This window comes from Zootoca vivipara, chromosome 13, assembly GCF_963506605.1.
Source record: "Zootoca vivipara chromosome 13, rZooViv1.1, whole genome shotgun sequence".
In the NCBI taxonomy this organism is placed as follows: Eukaryota; Metazoa; Chordata; class Lepidosauria; order Squamata; family Lacertidae; genus Zootoca; species Zootoca vivipara.
The window spans coordinates 52795278-52818032 of record NC_083288.1 but is presented as its reverse complement, the minus strand read 5'-3'; the positions used below and the strand labels follow the sequence as shown (position 1 = coordinate 52818032).

General features: G+C 51.9%; 1 protein-coding gene across 2 annotated transcripts; it reads right to left on the bottom strand.

The window, feature by feature from the left end:
• Positions 1-377: 377 nt before the first annotated feature.
• On the bottom strand, positions 378-17784 carry AGFG2 (ArfGAP with FG repeats 2). Of its 2 annotated transcripts, none has more exons than XM_035136314.2 (12): positions 17496-17784; positions 15046-15139; positions 14348-14463; positions 14012-14132; positions 11974-12109; positions 11052-11177; positions 10379-10481; positions 10141-10205; positions 8769-8855; positions 7610-7741; positions 7000-7070; positions 378-6132 (listed from the first exon to the last, which is right to left on the bottom strand). In XM_035136314.2, exons 1-12 carry the CDS (start codon positions 17684-17686, stop codon positions 6061-6063), a joined length of 1314 nt encoding a protein of 437 aa, XP_034992205.1. In that variant the 5' UTR covers positions 17687-17784; the 3' UTR covers positions 378-6060. The 2 variants fall into 2 exon arrangements, with proteins under 2 accessions (XP_034992205.1, XP_034992203.1); XM_035136312.2 differs by having other exon boundaries at positions 380-6132; positions 11040-11177; positions 17496-17781.
• Positions 17785-22755: the final 4971 nt, after the last annotated feature.

Genomic DNA, 22755 nt, shown 5'->3' with positions numbered 1-22755 from the left:
GGAAGGGACCCCCAAGGGCTATCTATTCCAGCCCCCTACAATGCAGGGAGAAGTCCTGCCTTTCGCCTGCCCTGGGTTGCCTTAACAAGCCACCCCTTTTTCCCAGGGGGCTCTGGGAATTGGAGTAAGAGAGGGTCTTCTCGTGACTCTCAGCTGTCCTTAAGGAACTACAGCTCCCAGGATTCCTTGGGTGTGGGCGGGGAGAGGGGCAGCGTCTTCTTAAAGGGGCCTGATGCTGTTTCAGAGTGCTGGTCCAGGTGGGGCCATTGGGATTGAGGAGGAGGGCGGGTCAAAGGTCATGGTCTGCATCAGCCTTGAGGTCACAGAAGGAGCCCTCCCCCATTCCTGCTCTTGCTCTCCTGGCCCCCAGCCTGGGGGCAGGCAGCCCCCACCCATGGTGCCCTGGGCCACCCTGGCCCTGGTGGGCATGAACCTCGCCCTCTTCTGGCACCCTCTCCATCCCCCTGGGGCTGCCTGCCTGAGCGTGAGGACGGTGTTGGACCGGGGCCAGTGGCAGAGGCTCTTCCTGGCCCCCTTCCACCACCTGGGCCCCGCCCACCTCCTCATGAACATGGCCACGCTCCTGTGGCTGGGCCACGGGGTGGAGCAGGAGGTGGGCAGCCTGCGGACGGGGGTCCTGCTCCTGGCCTTGGCCCTCCTGGGGGGGCTTTTCCACCTGGCGCTCAACACCCTCCTGGCTGCACTGACAGGGAACCTGTGGTACAGGGAACACTGCGCCGTCGGGTTCTCAGGTGAGCTGGCTTCCCCATCCCCAACATGCTGCCCCTGGGGTGTGTGGGGGCTCTCCCTCTCCCTTGGGGCTGTGAGAGTCGGAGGGGACCCCCAAGGCTCATCTAGTCCAACCCCCTGTGAAATTTTAGAGTTGGAAGGGATTCCCAAGGGTCTTCTAGCCCACCCCGCTGCAATGCAGAGATCACAGCTGAAAAAGCTCTAGCGGATTATCACCCCATCTCTTCTTGACAACCTCCAGCAAATTTCAGGCGTGGGATTTTAGAGTTGGAAGGGATCCCCAAGGGACATCTAGTCCACCCCCCCAATGCTGAATCAACTGTGAAAGGGCCACCCAGCCTGTGTTGAGGGGCAGAGGTTAGAATGATGCTCCTTTCCTGTGGCTCAGACATCTTCTTCCTCCTTCCAAGCTGCAGGGGTCCTCTTCTCCCTGGAAGCCATGGGCAGGCAAGTGGAATCTGTCCCTGTGGCAACGATGTCCAGCGGATTCACACTCACAACCAGGTGGCTCTGCATCTTGGAATGCCTCCTCCTCGCCATCCTTTATCCCAGGTAAGCCCTGGATGCCAGTCGGGGAGGGGAAAGAAACCCAAGCACCAGGGAGTGCTAGACAATTCCCTCCCCCTCTTCCGAGATCATTCCAACACTCTAGATACGCTCAGAGGCACTCTTGGCATCGCTTAGGGCAGAATCCCAGCATGGAGGCCGCATAGTTAAACTGGAACTTTCCACTGCAGGAAGTCTGGCCGCTATGAGAGCAGAGAAGCCAACTTTGGTTCTTTATCCAGCTGTGGCTGTGGAATTATCCTCAAGATTTAAAAACAGGCCATCTGCCAGGGGTTCTTGAGCTGTGGTTCCTGCATTGCAAGCAGGGGGTTGGGCTAGATGGCCGCAAGGGATCCCTTCCGACTCTACAGTTTTACGATTCTGTGCTCACTGATGAGCTTGTGCCGTGAGCTCTTCCCCCTAGAAGCAGCGTGAGTCACAGGAAGGAGAGGCTGAGTCATAGTGTGTGTGTGTCTTCTCCTGCAGGTGCAAGGCTAGCACATTACTTTTTGCAGCCTGGGGCAAACATCGAGATGCTGAATAACTGAGGGAACCACCAGCTGGCGACTGGACAGACCCCCAGGGCAGCGGAGCTAGGCTTAGTGCAGGTGGGGCAGGGGCCCGGGGCACAGCCTCATTCTCATAGAACTGTAGAGTCGGAAGGGATCCCCTGGGGTCATCTAGCCCAACCCCCCGCAAAGCAGGAGTGTCAGCTAGATCACACATGGCAGGTGGACACACCACCTTTTGCTTAAATGCCTCCAAGGAAGGAGAGTCCACCACCTCTTGTGGGTGTCTGTTCCGCTTCTGAACGGCTCTATCAGAAGGTTCTTCCTGGCGTTTAGTCAAAATCTCCTTTAATGAAGTGCGATGCCATGAGTTCGAGTCTTACCCTCCAGAGCAGTGGAAAACAAGCTTGCTCTGCCTTCCATGTGACGGCCAGGCCAGGATTCGGTAGTATACGTTCAAGCTGCATTGCCCCAGTGAGAAACCTGGCTTCCAAATTCTGCCCCAGGTGGGTGTTTCTGAACAGCCTCCGGGGCAGCCCCACGTATCCTGTGTTGCAGTAATCTATCTTTGAGGTTATGCGTCCCCTCTTTCCCTTCTCCACCCTCCAGGAGTTCTCTCACCGGCCACGTCTCTGGGATACTTGCTGGGTTGGCCCTCTCCGCCGTCCCTTTGAACTAGGGCAGCGACGGAAGGGGTGACCCCCTGGAGGAAGACCACCACCCACCACCCAAAGGAGCCATCAGCCAGGAGGGCTTCAAACGCATGCGCTGGCCCCCCACCCACCATCTCAATAAAGCTGCCCTCTCTCTCTCTCTCTCCTTTCTAAAGTGATTCCTGAATCCATCAGCGTCTGGTAAAGCTGACTCTGCCAGAGCAGGCTTCCTGTCCGAGGGCCGCGTTGGCAACCTGCCAATGGCCGCGTGGTGGCAGCGAGTGTCCAGAGCGGGTCAACCATTGTCAATCTCCCTTTTCTGCACCAATAGGAGGAGTGCCAGCAGTGCAAACCTTTGAGGGGTTCCTCCACCCACCCCCCTTCTGTTCTGCATTGCAGGGGGTCGGACTGGATGACCCCTAGGGGTCCCTTCTGGCTCTGAAAATTCCAATTCATGCAGATGAGCCGAAAGCGCCCAAGCGGAGGGCAAGGTCAGCAAGGGGTGGGAGCCTGGGGAGGTGCACCCCAAAAGGCAACATTTGCCCCCGCGCCAGATTTCCCCCACACTCCATGATGCAAAGCCTGCCTTAGGCAGGAAAGAGGTTGTCTTTTGCGGTTTCTATGCACCCATGAGGTCCCAGTTTAAACAGGTTCAGACCCCCAGCTTGTAGTGATGCCCCGATTGCGATCGTGGAGATCTCTGGATGCCAGGCTGGTGACGGACATCTTAATCTGCCTGGCCCCACCTTGCTTTAAGCAGGTTGGCAGAAGAGCTGGTTCATTGCATTTAAATCCCTCCTTTTTCTCCAAGGAGTCCACCCCCCCTCCTCAGTTCATCCCTACAATAACCCTTCGAGGGAGGTGAAGAGGCCGCAACTGACTCCAAGGTCAACCAGGGAGCTTCAAGACTGAGTGGGGATTTGAACCCTGAACTCCCAGGTCCTGGTCTGACACTCCAACCCAGTGTTTCCCCAAGCTGGGTCTCCATCTGTTTTTGGACTACAACTCCCATCCTCCCCTAGCTAGCAGGACCAGCGATCAGGGATGATGGGAGCTGTAATCCCAAAACAGCCGGAGACCCGAAGTTTGGGAAACTCTGCTCTAACCACTACACCACATTGCCTTCCTAGAGTTCTCCTGCTATGGGGCAGCTCTATCAATTAAGCCGGTAAATGAATATGGGGGAAAGCAAAATGCCATTTAGAGAAGGATCTGAAATGTTTCCCTTGAAGCTTGAACTGGACTGACGTTTTAACTGCTTTGAGACTCTCAAAATATAAAGCGGTAAGAGAAATGAAAATAATATTAGCAATTATAATAAAGTTCAACAGGGGAGAAAAAGTGGTGCCGTTGTGGTGAACATAACCCAGATTTAAGGTGCCGTTTGGCAATGTGCTTATAATATATCTGAGTTTCTAACACTGCCACTGGCTCTGACTGGCAGCAACAGCTCTCCAGGATTTGAGGCCAGGAGCCTCTCTCAACCCTTCCTGGAGGTGCAAGGCAAACACTCCACCTCTGAGCAAAGGCCTTAGATTTAAGGCTCGCTTGCTTGTTGGGAATGCCTTTGGAGGCTGAGACGCTCCGATCTCTTGGCAAGGCTTCTTCGGGATTCAGAGGCCACGAATCTAGAGGCCCTGATCCAATTGCTTCCAGGCCCGCAACCCCAGAGTTTGCCGAAAGAAGACTCGGGACCAGAGTGTTTGTTTTTTCAAATAGATTTCCCCCCCTTCCCCATATAGATATCTATAGACATTTTGAGTGCAACAAGTTCTGCGCTTATTATATATTTCGTGAGTATATATAGATATATATCTTTTAAAAACGTAGTCCATACTTCTGTTGAAAATATAAACTCCAGTCTTCCTTAAGGGGGTGTGGGGTAATACATCCGTTCTGTTCCCAGGAGGGGCAATTTAAGGGTTACTCCAAAGAAAGGAAAAAGCCCCGGCTGGCATAGGGAGCCCGGGATAGGTAGAATACTTGTGCGTGGAGGGGGTGGGGGGAGGGATTGTGGCCTTTGATGGAGCCTTGGGTTGAAAGTGTGAGGGAGGAGGAGGAAGAGCGGAGGGGGGAGCCGGGCATTGGGTGCGAAGAAGTAAAAGAGCTACAGCACACTTAAGGAAGCACAACGAGAGCTGCCGCCATTCGCTTAGCAAAGCCATAGTTTTCCCTGCTCCCAGGTACTGAGATCCAGCAAGCACATTCCCCAACCCATTTCTGCATTCAGCCAAACAGAATTACGGAAACTTAACGCTTTGGTCAGATTTCCTGAGACCACAAAAAAGGAGGGGTAGGGAGTAGGGACTTGCTTTTGAAATATGCATAAAACCCCACTTTTGAAATGTTGGGACTCTACAGGCACTGTCTGACCAGGTGAGGCTGGTGGAAGACCTCCGGGGGGGGGGGGCTAGAAGGGCAGATTTCTGGGGTTCCCCTAGGGCAGGAAGCGTCTGAGGGTTCTGTGGCTCAGGGCATCTTTTTTGGCAGAGAGACAACTCTGAGCGCACGTCAGCTGGGAGAGGAAAAGAGAGCTCTCCCTTCTGCCCCCTGCACTTCTCAAGAGATTTTTTTTTGGGGGGGGGCTGCTCAGAGACCCTTGCCAAGGCTCTCCCAGAAGGCTCCCCCCACCCAACAAGGCAATACCCGTTGGCAGAGCACACAGCCGGCAGTGGGGGACCCAAACAAGGACTGGCTGCAAAGTCAAACTTTGGGTTTTGCACGACAGCACAGACCCCCAAGCCTGGGGGGGGGGAGGAGAGGCCCAGACCTGTTCGAAAAGGGCCCCAGACCATACCCACTGCCTCTGTCTTTCCTCCGAGGAGGGACTAGCGTCTGGACTTGATTCTGGGGCTCCAGCATTGCCACCTGGAGCCTCCGTTGCTCCAGCGCCCCTTCGTCTGCTCACAAGCAGGCAGGCGTGTTTCTAGGCGACCCTGAGCGCATCTCCCTGCCGCCTCGTCTAGTGCAATAAAATGATGAGAAGAAGAGGCAGGACGGGGACAGCAGAAGAGGAATGGATGCAGGAAGCCTTCCTGTCTGCCTATGGGGCACCTTTGCCCTAGAGGAGAAGGGGCCAAGAAGCCTCCCCATGGAGGCTGGCAAGGGAGCCCGGAAGAGGCCAGAGAGACTTGGAAGGGGGATGAAGGCTGGTCAATCCCAGGGCTGTTGGGAAGCTGGTGGGAGGGGTGGCCAAGGAGGAAGCAGAGAGTTGACTCAGAGGGGCTCCTGGACTTCCTGTTTACCCAGCATGCACATCCACCTCTAGGTACTGAGCTTCCTCAGGATCGCTCAGAACTGCTTACCGCCCCCTCCCCAATCTTCTCCCCAGCATGCATCACTGCCCTGGTTTCCAGCGAGCTAACCCAGCTCCCTGGCAAGTCGCATCATGCACTCCTTTCTGGAGGGAGAGGCCATACGTCCCCCCCATGTCGTCCCCCCCCACCTTCTGAAAAGCACTTAAGCGCCCACCCCCAGTCCAGGGGGCAGGAAGAGTAAAGTGCTCAAGTGGCAGAGACGCTCTCTCCTATATGACACACACACACACACACTCTCTCTCGAGGCGAGTCGAGGGTCTCCGGCGGTCTGTCGTCTAGCCAGCGCTATAAGAAAGGGTTGGTGGGGGGGTGTTTCGCCAGGGAGAAAGGGCCAGCAGGCGAGGAGGCCATCGGGGTCTGTGGGAGACAGAGACAGAGAGGTGGGTGAGTGGGGGGAGGGGGGGGAGAGAAGGAGAGGCACACACAGAGAGGCACACACACACACACCCCAATCGACTGAATGGAAAGATCATCTTGAAATATCCAAAGATTCTGTAAGCTAGGGAGGGAAAGCCTATTTATTCTGCTGCCACCCAAACAGATGAAAACACTGTTTTCCTTGAGTTATTATCAATAACGTAAGAGCTCGCCGTCTGTTCCCACAGTGGCCAACCAGCTGCCTCTTCTGGGAAACACAGAACCAGGATCCGAGCACAAGAGCAACACCCTCCTCTCCTGGGGTTTCCAGCAACTGGGTTTCAGAAGCCTCCAACTGTGGGGTTAAAAGGCAACCGTTGTGACCTCTTCCTTTAAAGCCACCCAGGCAGGTGGCCACCACTGTGTCCTGCAGGAGGGAGTTCCGCAGTTTAACTATCAGCTAAAAGGACTTTCTTTCATCTGTCCTGGATGCCCTCCAGTTATGAGAGAGGGAGGAAAAAATGTTCTCTATCCGCTTTTTTCCGTGCTATGTGGAACTTTTTATCATCTTTCTTGCCTTTCCCTCTGAACTGAAAATTCCCAAACACTGCAACTTTTCTATGGAGGAAGCCTGTTCCCACCCCGGCCCCTCAAACAGAGGAGAAAACATTGCTTTCTTTGATTATTATCAAGATCACGTGAGTGCCACATGCCTTCGTACCGGAGCCTTCACAGATGCACACACACAGAGAGAGACCTAGGGGCTGGTGGGTGGAAAGGGGATCACGAGAGATGGGGAACTGGCAAGTGGGAGAGGTTGGAGGGCTGGAAGAGAAGGGGGAAGGAGAGGGATAGGGGCTTCCTTACCACAAAAGGGTTGGTGGAGATCCCAACAGGCTGCCCAGCTTTGGCAACGGAAAATCCACTGAACGGGGACCCTGAGGCAGGAGAGACACACGCAGAGTGTGAGTGAGTGTCGAGATGACTTTTGCCGTGATGAGATGAAACCACCCAGAGGGCCTAAAACACACCCAGGGAGCCTGGAAATTTTTATTTTATTTTATTGCCTTTATATCTCCAAGGAGCTCAAGGGTTCTCCTGGCCTCCTCATTTAATCCCCCAAACATAAACCTTGTGAGGTAGCTTAGGCTGAGAGTAGGTGGGGTGGCTTCAAGCCCTGGTCTTTGCCAGGTCCTAGCCTGACACTCTAACCACTATAGACCACCACCGGCTCTCTTAAGACAGCGCTGCAGCCAAGTCTGGAGCTGAAGGTGGCATGCACATGGTTTCCCCCCGTCCTCATTTAACCCCTAGAACAACCACCCTGCGAGGGAGGCTAGGCTGAGAGGCAGTGACCGGTCCCAGATCAGGCAGGCCAGCCCTCTGCTTGAGACATATTTACATTCTGCTCCAAATCCTATTTCTGGACTGAGTCTCCTCCTCCCTCCTCCCCCCCCCAAACAAAAGCACCTCTTACCACCATTTTGCTGTTGACTCAGCATTCCTTGGGTCTGGAACAGAGGCGGCTGCTGGTGCTGCAGTGGGGAGGCGAAGACGCTGGAGAGTGGGGAGGTGGAGAAGCTGCTGGGCGACCCCACCACGAAGGCGCCTGCGAGAAGAGAGAGAGCCAGGAAAATGAGGAAGGGGCAGGAATAACCCATCAGTGGAGGATGGGCGGTGCCTGGCTTGACAGCTGCACATGTGAAAAGGATGCAGTGGGTCTTAAGGGGGCCACAAGCTTATGAACATGAGCCAGCAGTGTGATGCAGCAGCAAAAAAAGGCTATTGCTATTCTAGTCTGCATCCACAGAAGTCTAGTGTCCAGGTCGAGGGAAGGAATAGTCCTCCTCCATTCCGCCTTGGTCAGACCACACCTGGAGTCCCGTGTCCAATTCTGGGTGCCAGAATTTAAGAAGGGTATTGTGCAGAGGAGAGCAACCAAGATCAGGGGCCTGGAAACTGGAGGAATGTTGGAGGGTGTTGGGGGGGTGCCTGGAAAGACTGAGGAGAGAGGGTAGCCATCTTCAAACATCTGAAAGGGCTGTCATGTGAAAGATGGAGCGAGCTTGTTTTCCGCTGCTCCACAGGGCAGGACCCAAACCAGCTGCGCTAGATGGGTCATTGGCCTGATCCAGAATGCTCTTCCGACTGTGTTCTATCTCCACATGTCCAAGGAGGTATTCTTCCGGGGTGCACCCCGGTGCTGCTTGGCGGCTTCCTCCCACAAGTATATTTACACAAAGGTGCCTTTGGCTACTCTCTTAAAGACCTCGAAGGGTCGGGTGCTGTGAACTGGGTTGCAGGGAGCCAGAGGAGATGCCTGCCTTGCCAGAGGTTGGGCTAGATGAGCCTTGGGGCTCCCTTCTAACGCTACGATTCTATGAGTCCTGCAGGGCGGAAGTCAGCTTCCAAATCCAGCCCTGACTCCTCCTTTGCCCGAATCACCGTCTCTCTCTCTCCACCCTCCCACCTCCGCTCGAATGATAAGAACCACAGGACTGTAGAGTTGGAAGGGAACATGAGGGCCCTCTAGCCCAAGCCCCTGCAATGCAGGAATCTCTCTCCCCCCCCCCCCGGGTAAAGTGGGGCTCAAACCTATGAGCCTGAGAGTCTCAAGGTGGCAGGGAAGGGCTTACCTGGGCCCATGCCGTTGGTCTGGAAGGGATTGGTGGAAGGCAGCGTGGGCTGAGCAACGGCAGAGGTGGCGAAAGGATTGGTGCAAGCTGGAAGTCAGAGAGAGAGAGAAAGAGAGTTATGCCACAAATTAAGCAACTGGCCTCTGCTACACCCCAGGAACATGCCTGGGGGTCCTCAGACTTTGTCATAGTAACTGCAAGACTTGTTCCTAGAAACCTGCCCCTCCCTCGAAGACACGCACCGCTCCCCAAAATTTCACATGCCACCATTTTACTTCCTCTTGGATGGCACACATGCACAGGCCTTGCTATGTGAGCACCATCAGTTCCTGCTCAACCGCATTTATTCAACAAGCAGAGAAACGCACGTCAAACACGGCTTTTGCGGGACGAAGGGCTGACTAGGGGGGAGGAGGAGAAGGCGATTTTGCAATGGATGTTGTGTATCCGACTCTCTGTATATCTGGCTGTGTCTATCTGACTGTCATATGACTATCTCTCTCTATGTGACGTTACGGTACAAATCCTTGGGATGGGGAATTGTTTAGGGCAGTGGTCCCCAAACAGCCAAGTGCACGGACCCCCCGTTTTTCAAAAGCCAAGCAGTGCCACCAGACCCTCCAATGTGCCCCAGTGCAAAACCAGGGCTCAGCATCTCCCGGGCTGTGTGTTCGAGCAAGTCATGTGACCAGCACGAGAGCATGGTGCCCCGTAACAGGTGTAATCTCTCGCTTTTTTGGGCCCCTCCCAAAAGGGGACGTCCCAGACAGCTGACAGGTATGTGCCACAGATCCCCGGTTGGGTTACGCAGATCCCTATTGGGAACCACTGGCTTACTTTAGAGGGTTCTGTGGGTGGCGTTTGTTTCTGCTCTCTTGTAGATTTGTTTTTAGATATTATTATGACTTACGTGAAAATCATTCCATTTGGTTGTGTACTTTTTTATCTGTTCCGTTCACTGTTTATGACTACTTTTGTTATGTTTGTAATTATGAAAGTCTTTCCATGTTGCGAACCGCCTTGAGCTTGGCTTTAACTGCGGGAAGGTGGCCTACTAATAAAACGATGACGATCTTTCAAGTGTGGGTAACTGAAGGTTCACACAGCAGCAGCTGAGCGCATTACCTTTTTTCCGTTTAGTTCTTAGCTTATCTGTATTGTTTTCGTATGGATTTATGTTCTGTATATATTATGATTATTTCTAATCGTCCTTGGGGGTTTTGTTTTTGTTTAATTGTTCTATTTATTATTGTTTGTTTGGTGCAATGCAAGACACTTTGATCACCGCCGCAGGAAAAGTGGCCTACAAATAAATTGAAGATGGTGACAGCAGCAACTATCAAAACCAAGAGAAGGAAGGAAAACTACTTACCCCCGTAGGCCGTGGCTGGGCTGGGCGGGGGCAGGACAGGCGACTGGCTCAGGGCCCCAAAGACACTGGCAGAGAGAGGGGGAAGAGGAGGAGGAAGCAGGTAAGCACAAGGCTCTCTGGGAGATGCACCTAGAGGCCACTTAAGACTCACAAACACACACACACACGTTGCCCAAAGGCAGAAATGTCCACAGACCCACCAGCCCCAAACCAGTCGATCCAGAGGGAAACATAGTACCTGCTTGGGACTCCACCCACTCTGAAGGCTCCACCCATGTCTGGAATGCCCACTCCTGGTTGGCTGGCAGGGGAGGCGGGGAAACCGCCCATGTGGGTTCCATCTGCAAAGGAACAGGAGGAAGAATATTAATTAATATTGGTTTGTTTGGGAGTTATTGGTTTGTGTTTCTTTGTTCTTGTTTTAATCGTGTGTTTTGTGCTTTTATGTTGTATTTTTACGCTCTGAACTGCCCTGAGATCTGTTGATGAAGAAAGATATACAAATTAAATATATTTTTAAACTCCCCCCTCCACCTTCCCGTCATTTTCCCAGACCAGGACTTGAGCTGGTTTACCCAAATTAAAACATAGCAGGTAAAATGCAAAAAGCTAAAAGCATATAATATGTAATAGCTTAGTTACATTTTAAACTATCTTTTATATGTGTTCAGCTTTAATGCAGCAGAATCAAAGCAATGCAAAAACAAATCTGTTAATATGCAGGTAGTAGAAACATTTGTCAGTTCCCAAAAGCCTGTGGGAGTAAAACAGTCTCCGCCTGCCGACGAAAGGAGGAGGAATAAAATGTTGCGAGGATAAAATGGGGGGTGAGGAACTATAGGGGAGGCGGAATATAAATGCGATGAACAAAATAGTAGTAATGATAACAGTGCACTTACGGGGCATGTTACCCGCTGCCATGGGCTGGCTCTGGAAGGGGCTGTGGCTGGCGGCTAACGCGTCCCCAAAGGTCACTCCGGCAGGACTTCCTCCAAAGGCATCGAAACTGGTGAAGGCGGCCTGGGCTGGCCCCTGGCCTGAGCGAGAGAGCACAAGAGGGATTATTTAGCCACAGTGTTGTGCATGGGTTAAGTTCCTTCTCTGGCCAGCCCTGAATCTACCGCCGATGGATTTCTTCCCGCATTGCAGGGGCCTGCGCCAGACTGCCCTTGGGGTCCCCTCCAACCCTCCAAGTCTATGGCTCTGACCTCCTCGAGCAAATCTGGGTACAGGGCATTAGGAGAAAAGGGCGAACGTTCTCATAGAATCGTAAGCGTTGGAAGGGACCCCGAGGGTCATCCAGCCCTTTGCAAGGCAGGAATACTACCCCCATCACACCTTCTTTACCCCCATTTGTAATTCCATAGGAAAGCAATAAGAGCCTGCTGGATCTGCCCAATGACCCAGCTACTGCAGAACCATGTTCTCACGAATGCTAGGTTTGTAAGCACACCCTGCATCTTAGCAGTCTGTTGTCTAAATCAGGGTTTCCCAAACTTGGCTCTCTGGCTGTTTTTGGACTACAACTCCCATCATCCCTGACCACTGGTCCTGGTACCGGGGGTTATGGGAGTTGTAGTCCAAAAAAACAGCCAGAGAGGGGAACCTTGCCCTAAATCAAGGAGCCAAAAGCCAGTGTTTTCCTTTTTCTTTCCCCATGGGGTAAAAGGCAGCTCCCCCAACTCCCTGGTTGCTTGGGTCCCACCCCCCCATGATGCCCATTTTGAAGTCTCCTCAGTTAACACACCACAGATCAAAACTGCCCAGCCAGACACACCCACCCTCTCTCTGGTGTGATAAGGAGGCTCCCGCGAGCCGCAAGAAGTTACTCACTCCCAAAAGCAGGGAAGGCTGTGAAGGCAGGTCCAGGCTGCGGGGCAGCAAAGGGGTCTCCCCCGATGTCAGCCAAGAGGTCCATACTGGCTTTCTTGGCTGGCTGGGCGCTCTGTGGCTGGCTCCTCTCTGCAATCTGGAAAAAGAAAAGCTGGTCAGCCTGAAAGGCAAGGATCCTGCCCGGGAAGAAATCTCCCCCCCAGAGCCTGGCATGTACCGCAAGTGCACTCTGAAGCAAGTTGTGGCCCACTGAGGTGCTAAGGGAGAATACTGTGGCCTGGACTCTATATTGTTGGATCATAAGGAGATAGCTTTATGTGGCTTTTGCACGCAAAGAACACACAACGGCTAGGAGAAGAGGGCATCGCAAAGGTCTCCCTGGCATGCCATGCTTATTTTGAACTTCAGCAAAGTTTCAAACGTGAGCAAAGTTTCAGAATCTACTGTTTCTGTGGCGTAGGGTGAATTGTTGGTTGTTAACAGGCACTAGATAGGGACACAGGTGGCGCTGTGGGTTAAACCACTGAGCCTAGGACTTGCTGATCAGAAGGTCGGCGGTTCGAATCCCTGCGACGGGGTGAGCTCCCGTTGCTCGGTCCCAGCTCCTGCCAACCTAGCAGTTCGAAAGCACGTCAAAATGCAAGTAGATAAATAGGAACCGCTACAGCGGGAAGGTAAACGGCGTTTCCATGTGCTGCTCTGGTTTTCCAGAAGCGGCTTTGTCATGCTGGCCACATGACCTGGAAGCTATACGCCGGCTCCCTCGGCCTATAATGCAAGATGAGCGCGCAACCCCAGAGTCGGTCACGACTGAACCTAATGGTCAGGGGTCCCTTTACCCTTTTAACAGGCACTAGGTGAAAATGTTCCTCTATAACCAGACTTTTGGCAGTATATGGCCCTTTAAACTGGGGGGAGGGGCAGTGTTGTTTTTGTTTGTTATTATATGATGCAGTTCTGTGTTTTCTATTGTAAACCAGGAGGGGAGAGGACTCTTGTGCTCGGGTCCTGTCTCCAGGTTTCTCATGATGGGCACCTGGCTGGCCACTGTGAGAACAGGTTGCTGGGCTAGGTGGGCTCCCCTTTGCCTGACCCAACAGGCACTTCTTATATTCTCATGGGGGTGGCAGAAACCAGCCAGAAAGGGTGTGATGCAGTCAAACAGGTGGCGACTCGCTTGCAGCACAGGGAGAGTTTACACGAGTGCAGCCCCATGGCTCATCCCTTCCTGCCCTCCTCTAGAGCAGGGGAGCTGCTATACTGTCAGCCACCATCAGGCCTTGCACAAAGGATGAGGTCAGAAGATGAGAAGAGCCTGCTGGCTCAGGCCACTGCCCCCCCCCCCCTAGTCCAGCCCCTCTGTCCTCACAGTGGCCAACCGGACACCTCAGTGGAAAACCCGCAAGCAGGATTCAAACACAAGAGCGACACTGTCCCCTCCTGCGATTTCCAGGAACTGGCATTCAGAAGTATGGCTGCCTCCAACTGCGGAGGGCAGAGCTGAGCCATTGTGGCTAGCAGCCATCCATATAGCCCTCTTGTCCTGTCCATGAATTTGCCCAATCCTCTTTCAAAGCCGTCAGCCACCCCTGCCTCCTGTGGGAGGGAGTTCCACAGATTAAACAGGGCACTGCATGGCAGTCTTTCGCCTGCCCTGAATCTCCCAGCATTCAGCTTCAGTTCTGGTGCCGTGATAAGAGAGGGAGGAAAACTTCCCTCTATCCACTTTCTCCAGGCCGATCTTCATCTTATAACCCTCTGTCATGTCAACGTTGTGGCTAGCTGCCACGGACCGCCTTATCCTCTGTCAATTTCTCATTTCTTACTGTCTCTTGCTCGTCTTTTTTCCAAATTACACAAGCCCCAAACACTGCAAACTACAGCCCACCACCCCCTGCCCTGCTACTCCCCAACAGCTGTCAGAAACCTGATATTAGAGCTTGTGAAACAGGGTAGGGGCCTAGCCTGGGTTGGCCAGTGAATGGAAAGAATTTCTGAGCAACTTAGTCAGGCCAGAAGGATCCCCGATGTGCCCAACCTGGCTAGGCTTGGCTGCTGTAGACATCGCCCCCGAGTCTCCAAGCAGCGTCTTCACTTCCACCGTGGAACTTTGGGATGTCAGCGAGGGCAGACTTTTGGCTTGCTCCGGGGAGATGTACCTGCAGGGGGAAGCCAGAGGAGAGAATAGACCACTGCCCAGGATAATCTCCCCACCCTCTCATCCCTTGGGTGGGTGAAAAGTCAACATTTCGCCTTTGGAGTAAGGTGTGAAAATAAACAGCCCAGTTTGCAGAATTTCATCTGAGTCCTTTACCACCCAGGAAGCTCGTGGGATTTGAGCTCCCCTTGAGGGACAGGCTCCTGTCATTCTCACCATCGCTTCTTCTCATATTTCTCCTGCAGAAACTCCTTCACTTTCTGAGGGTCGTGGGAATCTGGCAGCAGAGACGTCCGCGAGTCAAAGGTGCCCAACCAGATCTTCCGACAGGCCTGGGGTGGGTAGGGGGCCCAGAATTATTTACTTTGTAAGACTTACACACTGCTTGCTTGTAACGGAAGGGACAACTCGAAGAGGTATACAAAGAGAGGGAGGAAAACAACAGAATCACCAATAAAAGCTACTATATACACAGCATCAAAAAAATCAAAATCAGCTATAAACCAAAAAGGGATTAAAACACAAATTGACTGGGCAGGCTTGCCTAAACAAGAATGACTTTTAGCAGGAGCTCGAAAAGTATGGGGAAGGCGCCTGCCTGATGTCAATAGGCAGGGAGTTCCAAAGTTTAGGTACTGCCACACTAAAAGATACGGGCTCTTATCAATGCGTATGAGGAATAAGCTGCAATTCAGAACTCTGGGTGTCCTTTGGGAAGTGAGTGGGCTTGAACTGAGTACAGCAGGAGAGGACAATCACCTGCCCACCCTCCGAAACCTCACTCGTGCCTTCCGTTGGCCTCCTCTGCCACCAGACCAAGCTCGCCACCTTGCTATTATAAATTGTCTTATATATATACATATGAGAAAGCAGGACACAAGTGCCACGAAGGCCCCAACTGGCCCCCAACTCACCTCGTTCCCACGGGTCTGGAGGTACTGCACCTCGCTCTCCGTGAAGGTCGTCATGGAGATCGACTTGACCCGGTGAGGAGGGTTCAGGCCACGGCTGCATTAGGGGTGGGGTGGGGGAGAAGAATCACGAAACTGTAGAGCTGGAAGGGACCCCCGAGGGTCATCTAGTCTAAGCTGCCACAATGCAGGAATCACAGCAAAGAGAGCAGATTATAGCCACTGAGTGGATGCCAAGGCTCTCTAGGGGAGAGCAGGAGAAACCAGGCCTTTGAGTTCAGCAAACTGTGTGTGCTTTTGCAAGAGAGACACCTTGGTGAAGAGAGTGATGTTGACAGCTCTCTGAGCTGCCAGGAAAACGGACAGAGTGCTGGGCATCCTGAGCCGCGGAATCCAGGAGAGGCCTGGGCCCTCAGGGAAGAGAGCCTAGATGTCGACTCTGCCCCACTGGGCTCCTCATGGCCCTGTCCCCTAGCGCTCTGACCTGCTGACGCAAGGATTCTCTCTGCCTGTGGCAGTTAATTATTAAGAGGGTGGAAAATGAAATATTCAGAATGCCACGGAGAGGAGGAGCTGTGAACCCCATGTGGGGAGAACTTCCTCAGGGAGCAAACCTGGATTAGGGATCTGGGCAATCTCAGTGGGGCAGGGGGGAGAGAAATTAAGGACTCATATCAGCATGATTTAAGAACACAAGAAGAGCCTGCTGGATCAGGCCAGTGGCCCATCTAGCCCAGCATCCTATTCTCACAGAGGCCAACCAGATGCCCATGATGGGAAAATCTGCATTCAGGATTCGAACACAAGAGCATCGTCCCTTTCTGTGCTTTCCAGCAACTGCTGTTCAGAAACCATCCAGTAGCAACTGGTGTTCTGACCATCCAGTAGCCATCGAAAGCCTTCTCCAGCTCCATGGATTTGCCCAATCCTCTTTTAAAGCCATCCAGGTTGTTGGCCATCACCGCCTCCTTTGGGGGGGAGTTCTGCAGTTCAACTATGCTCTGTGTGAAGACGGGCTTCCAGTTATCTGTCCTGATTCTTCCAGCATTCGGCTTCATTGGAAGCCCACGAGTACCAGCTTCGTGAGAGAGGGAGAAAAGTTTTTCTCTGCCCACTTTCTCTATGCCAGGCATAGTTACCATATATAAACTTCTACCATGTCGCCTTTTACTCACCATGTTGACAATGGCTGGCTTTAAAGTATTCCACAGATTCCTTTCTTTCCCACCCTCCCTCTCATGTCAGCCATACCCCACCATCCAGGGCAACAACCTCCACTCACCGAGTTTCTATTTACTTGGGTCAAAAGGTGTTTAACCTGCCTTTCCGCTCAAAGGGGAACTTATGAAACTCTAACAGTATTTGTTTTAGCGAAGAGATGCCTCTGCCTCCCACTGGCTAGCGAAGGCCAAAAAGCACGGCCAGCATCAGGGGAGAGGCCCAGGGTGCATTGCGCCGCCTTGCAGCACTATCCCAGAGGTCCTTCTGCACCCCACACAAAGTCCAAACAGGCCTCTTCCAAACTGCTGGTGCCTTCTCTCTGTTTCATCATCTGCTGCCCTTCTTTTAATTGTGTGCACAGTTTCCATATTTTTACTTGCTGCTTTATAACTCCCGCAGTTTGCTGAGGGTCGCAAATGGGGAGAGATGCTGTTGCGCTCAAGTCCTGCTTGTGGGCTTCTTCCATTCATTTGGGGCATCTGGTTGGCTCCTCTAATCTCTGCCTCCATGGTCAGAGGCAGCAATGCTTCTGAATGCCAGTTGCTGGAAACCACATGGGGGGGAGAATGTTGCACTTGTGTTCGGATCCTGCTTGCTAGTTTCCCACAGGCATCTGGTTCATAGCTGTCAAGTTTTCCCTTTTCTCGCGAGGAAGCCTATTCAGTATAAGGGAATTTCCCTTTTAAAAAAAGGGAGAACTTGACAGCTATGATCTGGTTGGCCACTGTGAGAACGGGATGCTGCCCTAGAAGAGCCACTGTGCTCCTCCTGCAAGACTCGTCTCACATCGGAAGCCTCCAGATGATTTCGCCCGGTGGTCTCATGTACGTCACAGAGATGGATGGCACACCCAAAGGTCGTCTAGCCTTCAGTCCACCTGGAGCCCCCCAGCTGTTTTGGACTACAGCCCCCCAACCCTTGGCCAAGGCTGGCTGTGGGGCTGATATTTATTATTATTATTTATTAAATTTGTATGCCACCCTTCATCTGTATATCTGAAGGCAGTTCACAAGATCCAAACACATAATAAAAACAAGGGCAACAACACGGACCAACAAACCATTAAGCCCTTCCCCCATGGGGTCCCTGACGCAGCTGGGAGGGCACCCGGTTGAGGAAGGGTCGCCGATGCCCCGCCCTTGGCTCCGCCCATAGGAGGGATTCCGCGTGGAAATAGCCCCGCCCCGCCCCTCGCGCATAGCCGCGTGGCCCCGCCCCCTCGCCGCACTCACAGCGCCCCCGAGCAGGTGGTGCAGACGTAGCTGCCGATGGTGATGTCCACGTAGGTGACGCCTCGCTGGCCGCACTCGAAGCAGAGCCGGCTGGCCGGCTCGGAGCTGACGAGCTCCCTCACCCGGCGGGACCAGACCTCCGACTCCGAGTCCCGCGGGGAGCTCGGCTTCCTCGACCCGGACGCCGCCATCCGGGCGCGCACCTGAGCCCCCTCGCTCCCTGTCAGCTCCGCCACCCGCCGCCGCGCATGCGCCCCGCTGTCTCCCGCCGCGCACGGCGCATGCTCCGCTCTCCTCCGGCTGGGGCTTCCCCCCTCTCCGCCCCTCCCTCTCCCGCCGACCTTTCGATCCCACCCCATTCGTCCTCGGCTGCTGCCGCCGCCCCCTGAACCACTACGCGCAGGCGCGCAAGAGGGGGAAGCGCGCGACCTCGCGTCGTCTGCGCGTGCTCCGGGTTCCGAAGCCGAGGGAGGCGTTGAACCCGCACGGGGAGGAAGGGGGCTTCCTTCTTCAGTGCGCAGGCGCATCGTCTCCTTCCACTTCCCCGGCCGATCAGTAGCCGACGGTGGCCTGGTTTTTTGGAAACACATGCGCAGATTGGTCCCGCCTTTTTCCCTCGCCAAGCGTGCTCGTTGCCAGAGGACGGGTGGGGGAAGGGTGGCGCGAGTGTTTCCCGCCCAAAAGGCCACGTGACCCCTCAGGTTTTACCTCAGAATTCAGTCTCGCCCGTTTTACAACTGAAGTTATCTGCTCAGCGTTTCCAGATCTGCCATTTAACTTATTTAACAAAGTTGATGCATCTCTTGATTGTTAAAAATAACATACCTATTAGCAAAGCAGGTTAAAAAAAGGAGAACCGTTTAAAACATCCCCCTCCCCAAAATGCATATAAAGCTAGGATTAAGGTAATAATTTCCTGATGGTAACACATGTCTACATATCTGGGCAGGTTTGCCTGAACAAAAATGTATTTTAGCAGGTGCCCAAAAGAGTGCAGCCTGATGTCAATAGGCAGGGAGTTCCAAAGTGTTTGTGCTGTTGGATTTCTTACCAACGTGGATGTTGTGTGGCACCTGTAATGGCCATTTTCTACCATAAAAATAATAGCCATGATTAAGGGCACAGCTGCTGGATCAGACCAGATGATGGGACATGAGCAAGGCAAACAGGAAGGAAATAAAATAAAATAAAAATAGTAAGTGAGCAGAAGGAAAACCAGGCTGATTCCCCACCCCCACACCAGCTTGCAGAAAAACCAAATGATTGGGCAAAGCAGGGAAGCAAGAGCTTGCCCAAAGCGTGAAAAGCAAAAGAAGGAAGTTAAACTGGGCAACCAATAAACAACAGGAAATTCCTGATAAAGTTTGTTTTAGAAGGGGAGAAACCGCAGCAGAAACCACAAGCTCTGTAGGAAATACCCTAGGAGAAAGACTGTGTGTATACACACATATAAGTACACACACATATATTTCTAATGGGGTATTTCCTACAGATATATATATATATATAGTAATGCATATTTATACATTTCAGAGAGAGAAGTAGAAAATCTGATTCAAACAAAGATTCATTGCAGGGGAATGAGCAAAATGGAAAACAACCCAGAAAAACAGAGGAAAATGAAGCCCATTTGTGATGGATTTTAAAAATTAATTCCGGTGTCCTTTCAAAGGGCTGCCTGGTCCTACTGAGCCCAGGGGCCACATTCACCCATGACTAAACCATCCGGAGGCCACATGGCAGAGTGAGGCGACCCATTAAATTGTCAATGTAATGAGCAGGGAGGAAGGGATTGATATTCCTGTCTTGGCACTGGGCTGGGCAGGGAGGTTTAACACTTTTTTGCACATCCCATCACCACTGTGTCGCTATGTTATATACTGTCACCACTAACAAAATTGGGGGATCTCAGATGGGTAGGAATTTGCTAAGGAATGGGTTCAAATCATGTCCCTGGGATGGAGGTCCTCCAGCCATTTTTCTTTCCTTTTTAAGGGCCTTTCCTGATAACACCTGAAAGACGAACCCATTTTATGGCTTATAAGACCAGCCACATTTTACTGCCCCAACTGACTGCACTGCATCCCACCAACCTTTGTGAGCTTACAGGTAATTTTTTTTTGGGGGGGGGGTTGGGGGACACCTCCCACATTATTTTGCTGTCTCCCATAACAAAAAAACATGTTGCCCTGAGCAACGGGCAATCCACTTTTAATTGTTTGTTTTATTTATTTGTTGCATAAAAAAAATTATAGACTCCTTGGCTGTTAAGGAAAAAACTCAAAGTGGTTAACAAAAAGTTAAAACATTTAAAGACATATTTTAAAATACACCGAAAGTTAAAAGCCAAAAGAGAATAGACTAACCAGGCATGTCCAAAATCCATTTCAGGGGCCTAATCCAGCCCGCTGGTCAGTTTAATCTGGCCCCTGTGCTTAACAACTCCAACCCTTTAAAAAAGCCCCTAAAAGAAGGTCAACAACTTTGGTCAGGCCCTCACGCATTTTCACTTCATCAAATCTGGCCCACTTTGAAAAAAAGTTTGGGCACCCCGATCTATGGCCTTTAAATTGTGAGTGTGGGGAGGGGGGTTGTTGATTTTGGGGTAAAATCCTTTTAAAAAGCTCAACAACTTCAAAAGGTCAACAACTTTGGTCGGTCCTTTGGTTGGCCCCCACAGCCCTTCACTTCATCTAATCTGGCCCTCTTTGAAAAAAGTTTGGACACCACAAATTTAAACTCATGCGAGCTTTCTACACAACTGGGTAAAGGAAAAGGGACCCCTGACTGTTAGGTCCAGTCGCGGACGACTCTGGAGTTGCAGCCCTCATTTTGCTTTACTGGCTGAGGGAGCCGGCGTACAGCTTCCGGGTCATGTGGCCAGCATGACAAAGCCGCTTCTGCCGAACCAGAGCAGCGCACGGAAACACCATTTACCTTCCTGCTGTAGCGGTACCTATTTACCTACTTGCACTTTGATGTGCTTTCGAACTGCTAGGTGGGCAGGAGCTGGGACTGAGCAACGGGAGCTCACCCCGTCGCAGGGATTCGAACCGCCAACCTTCTGATTGGCAAGCCCTAGGCTCTGTGGTTTAGACCACAGCGCCACCCGCGTCTAGATGTTGTTGTTTAGTCGTTTAGTCATGTCCGACTCTTCGTGACCCCATGGACCAGAGCACGCCAGGCACTCCTGTCTTCCACTGCCTCCCGCAGTTTGGTCAAACTCATGTTCGTAGCTTCAAGAACACTGTCCAACCATCTCGTCCTCTGTCGTCCCCTTCTCCTAGTGCCCTCAATCTTTCCCAACATCAGGGTCTTTTCCAGGGAGTCTTCTCTTCTCATGAGGTGGCCAAAGTACTGGAGCCTTAGCTTCAGGATCTGTCCTTCCAGTGAGCACCCAGGGTTGATTTCCTTCAGAATGGAGAGGTTTGATCTTCTTACAATCCATGGGATTCTCAAGAGTCTCCTCCAGCACCATGCTTCCCCCAAAGAACCCTGAGAAGTGTAGTTTGTTAAGGATGCTGGGAACTATAGCTCTGTGTGGGGTAAACTACATTTCCCAGGATTCTTTGGCCGGACGCCTTGCACTTCCAACAGAATGACAGATTTATAGGGTTAGAAGGGACCCAAGGGGTCATCTGATCCAAACCCCTGCAATGCAGGAGTCATAGCTAAATCTTCTTCTTTGGCAATCACTTGTAGCTGAGTAAGGTTGTCTTCCATGAACACAGTCTTATCAGCGAGTCCGTAAGTGGCTGTGGAGGCCAATTCTAGATCCACAGGTGTGGTGTGGATGTGACCTTGGTGCCGCAGATTAGCTTGGCTGTCCCATATCTCTCCCCATCTCTGCTCCTGGCAGGTGGCTCTTTCCTCCAGCCTTTGATAGTTGTTGATATGTTCTGTTTTGTGGGACCCACCTTGTTCTTTGGATTTATGCTGTTCTGTTCCATTCGGAGTGGGTTGGTTTGTTTTATAATTATAAGAACTTTATCTGTTTTTCAGTCTGTATGCTGTAATGTTATCTGCCCTGTTACGGTGAAGGGCGGGTAAGAAATGTTATAAATAAATAAATAACTTGCGAGTGCATCTGCCAGAAGTTAAACATGCTCAGATATTGTTAAGCTGAAGAACTGTGCACACTCCCCGGCTGAGCGGCTCCTAGGTCTGGGCTATGACGTTTTTATTACTTTAAAAATAACTGAACAACTGTGAGAGGTGAGAGATTCTTTGAATGCCATCAGGGGGTGGTAACTTCCACTTGTGTTGCCCCACCCTCAATTCCCTAGGAGCCTTAATAAGAGAGTTGCTTAATGGATAGTTGCAGCTTGACCTATTAGCAAGCTGTAGGCATATTTGACACACATATTTATAACATACATACTTACGCAGGAATAGCTATTGATGGCGGCTAGCTGCAATGGCTATTGCTCTGTCTCTATGGTCAGAGGCAGTGATGCTTCCAAATACGGTGCCAGTTGCTGGAAACCACAGGAGGGAAGAAAGTGTTCGTGTGCTCGAATCCTGCTTGCAGCTGTTTAACCACTGTGAGAAAATGGGCCACTGACCAGCAGGCTCTTCTCGTGTTCTTAAATGAACTGTTAATTGTTGGTTATTAATTTTCTTAGTGCTACATTGCTGTGATATCTGCTTTATTGTGTTCTAATGACAGTATTGTTGTTGTTGTTGTTTAGTCGTTTAGTCGTGTCCGACTTCGTGACCCCATGGACCATAGCACGCCAGGCACTCCTGTCTTGCACTGCCTCCCGCAGTTTGGTCAGACTCATGTTCGTAGCTTCGAGAACACTGTCCAACCATCTTGTCCTCTGTCGTCCCCTTCTCCTAGTGCCCTCCATCTTTCCCAACATCAGGGTCTTTTCCAGGGAGTCTTCTCTTCTCATGAGGTGGCCAAAGTATTGGAGCCTCAGCTTCAGGATCTGTCCTTCCAGTGAGCGCTCAGGGCTGATTTCCTTCAGAATGGATAGGTTTGATCTTCTTGCAGTCCATGGGACTCTCAAGAGTCTCCTCCAGCACCATAATTCAAAAGCATCAATTCTTCGGCGATCAGCCTTCTTTATGGTCCAGCTCTCACTTCCATACATCACTACTGGGAAAACCATAGCTTTAACTATACGGACCTTTGTCGGCAAGGTGATGTCTCTGCTTTTTAAGACAAAGGTTACTGTAGTTAGACTTGTGGTTTTTGTGTGAGCCACTTTGAGCACATACCGGTATTTGCTTGTGGCCAATGTGATATGTAAGT

Excerpts from the sequence above, each read along its gene's own strand:
- AGFG2 (XM_035136312.2), bottom strand. The coding sequence starts at position 17,686 with ATGGCGGCGTCCGGGTCGAGGAAGCCGAGCTCCCCGCGGGACTCGGAG. Across the intron at positions 12,110-14,011 it reads CAGCAGCCAAGCCTAGCCAG|ATTGCAGAGAGGAGCCAGCC; the intron begins GTTGGGCACATC and ends TTCTTTTTCCAG. Across the intron at positions 11,178-11,973 it reads AGCCTTCCCTGCTTTTGGGA|GCCAGGGGCCAGCCCAGGCC; the intron begins GTGAGTAACTTC and ends TCTCTCGCTCAG.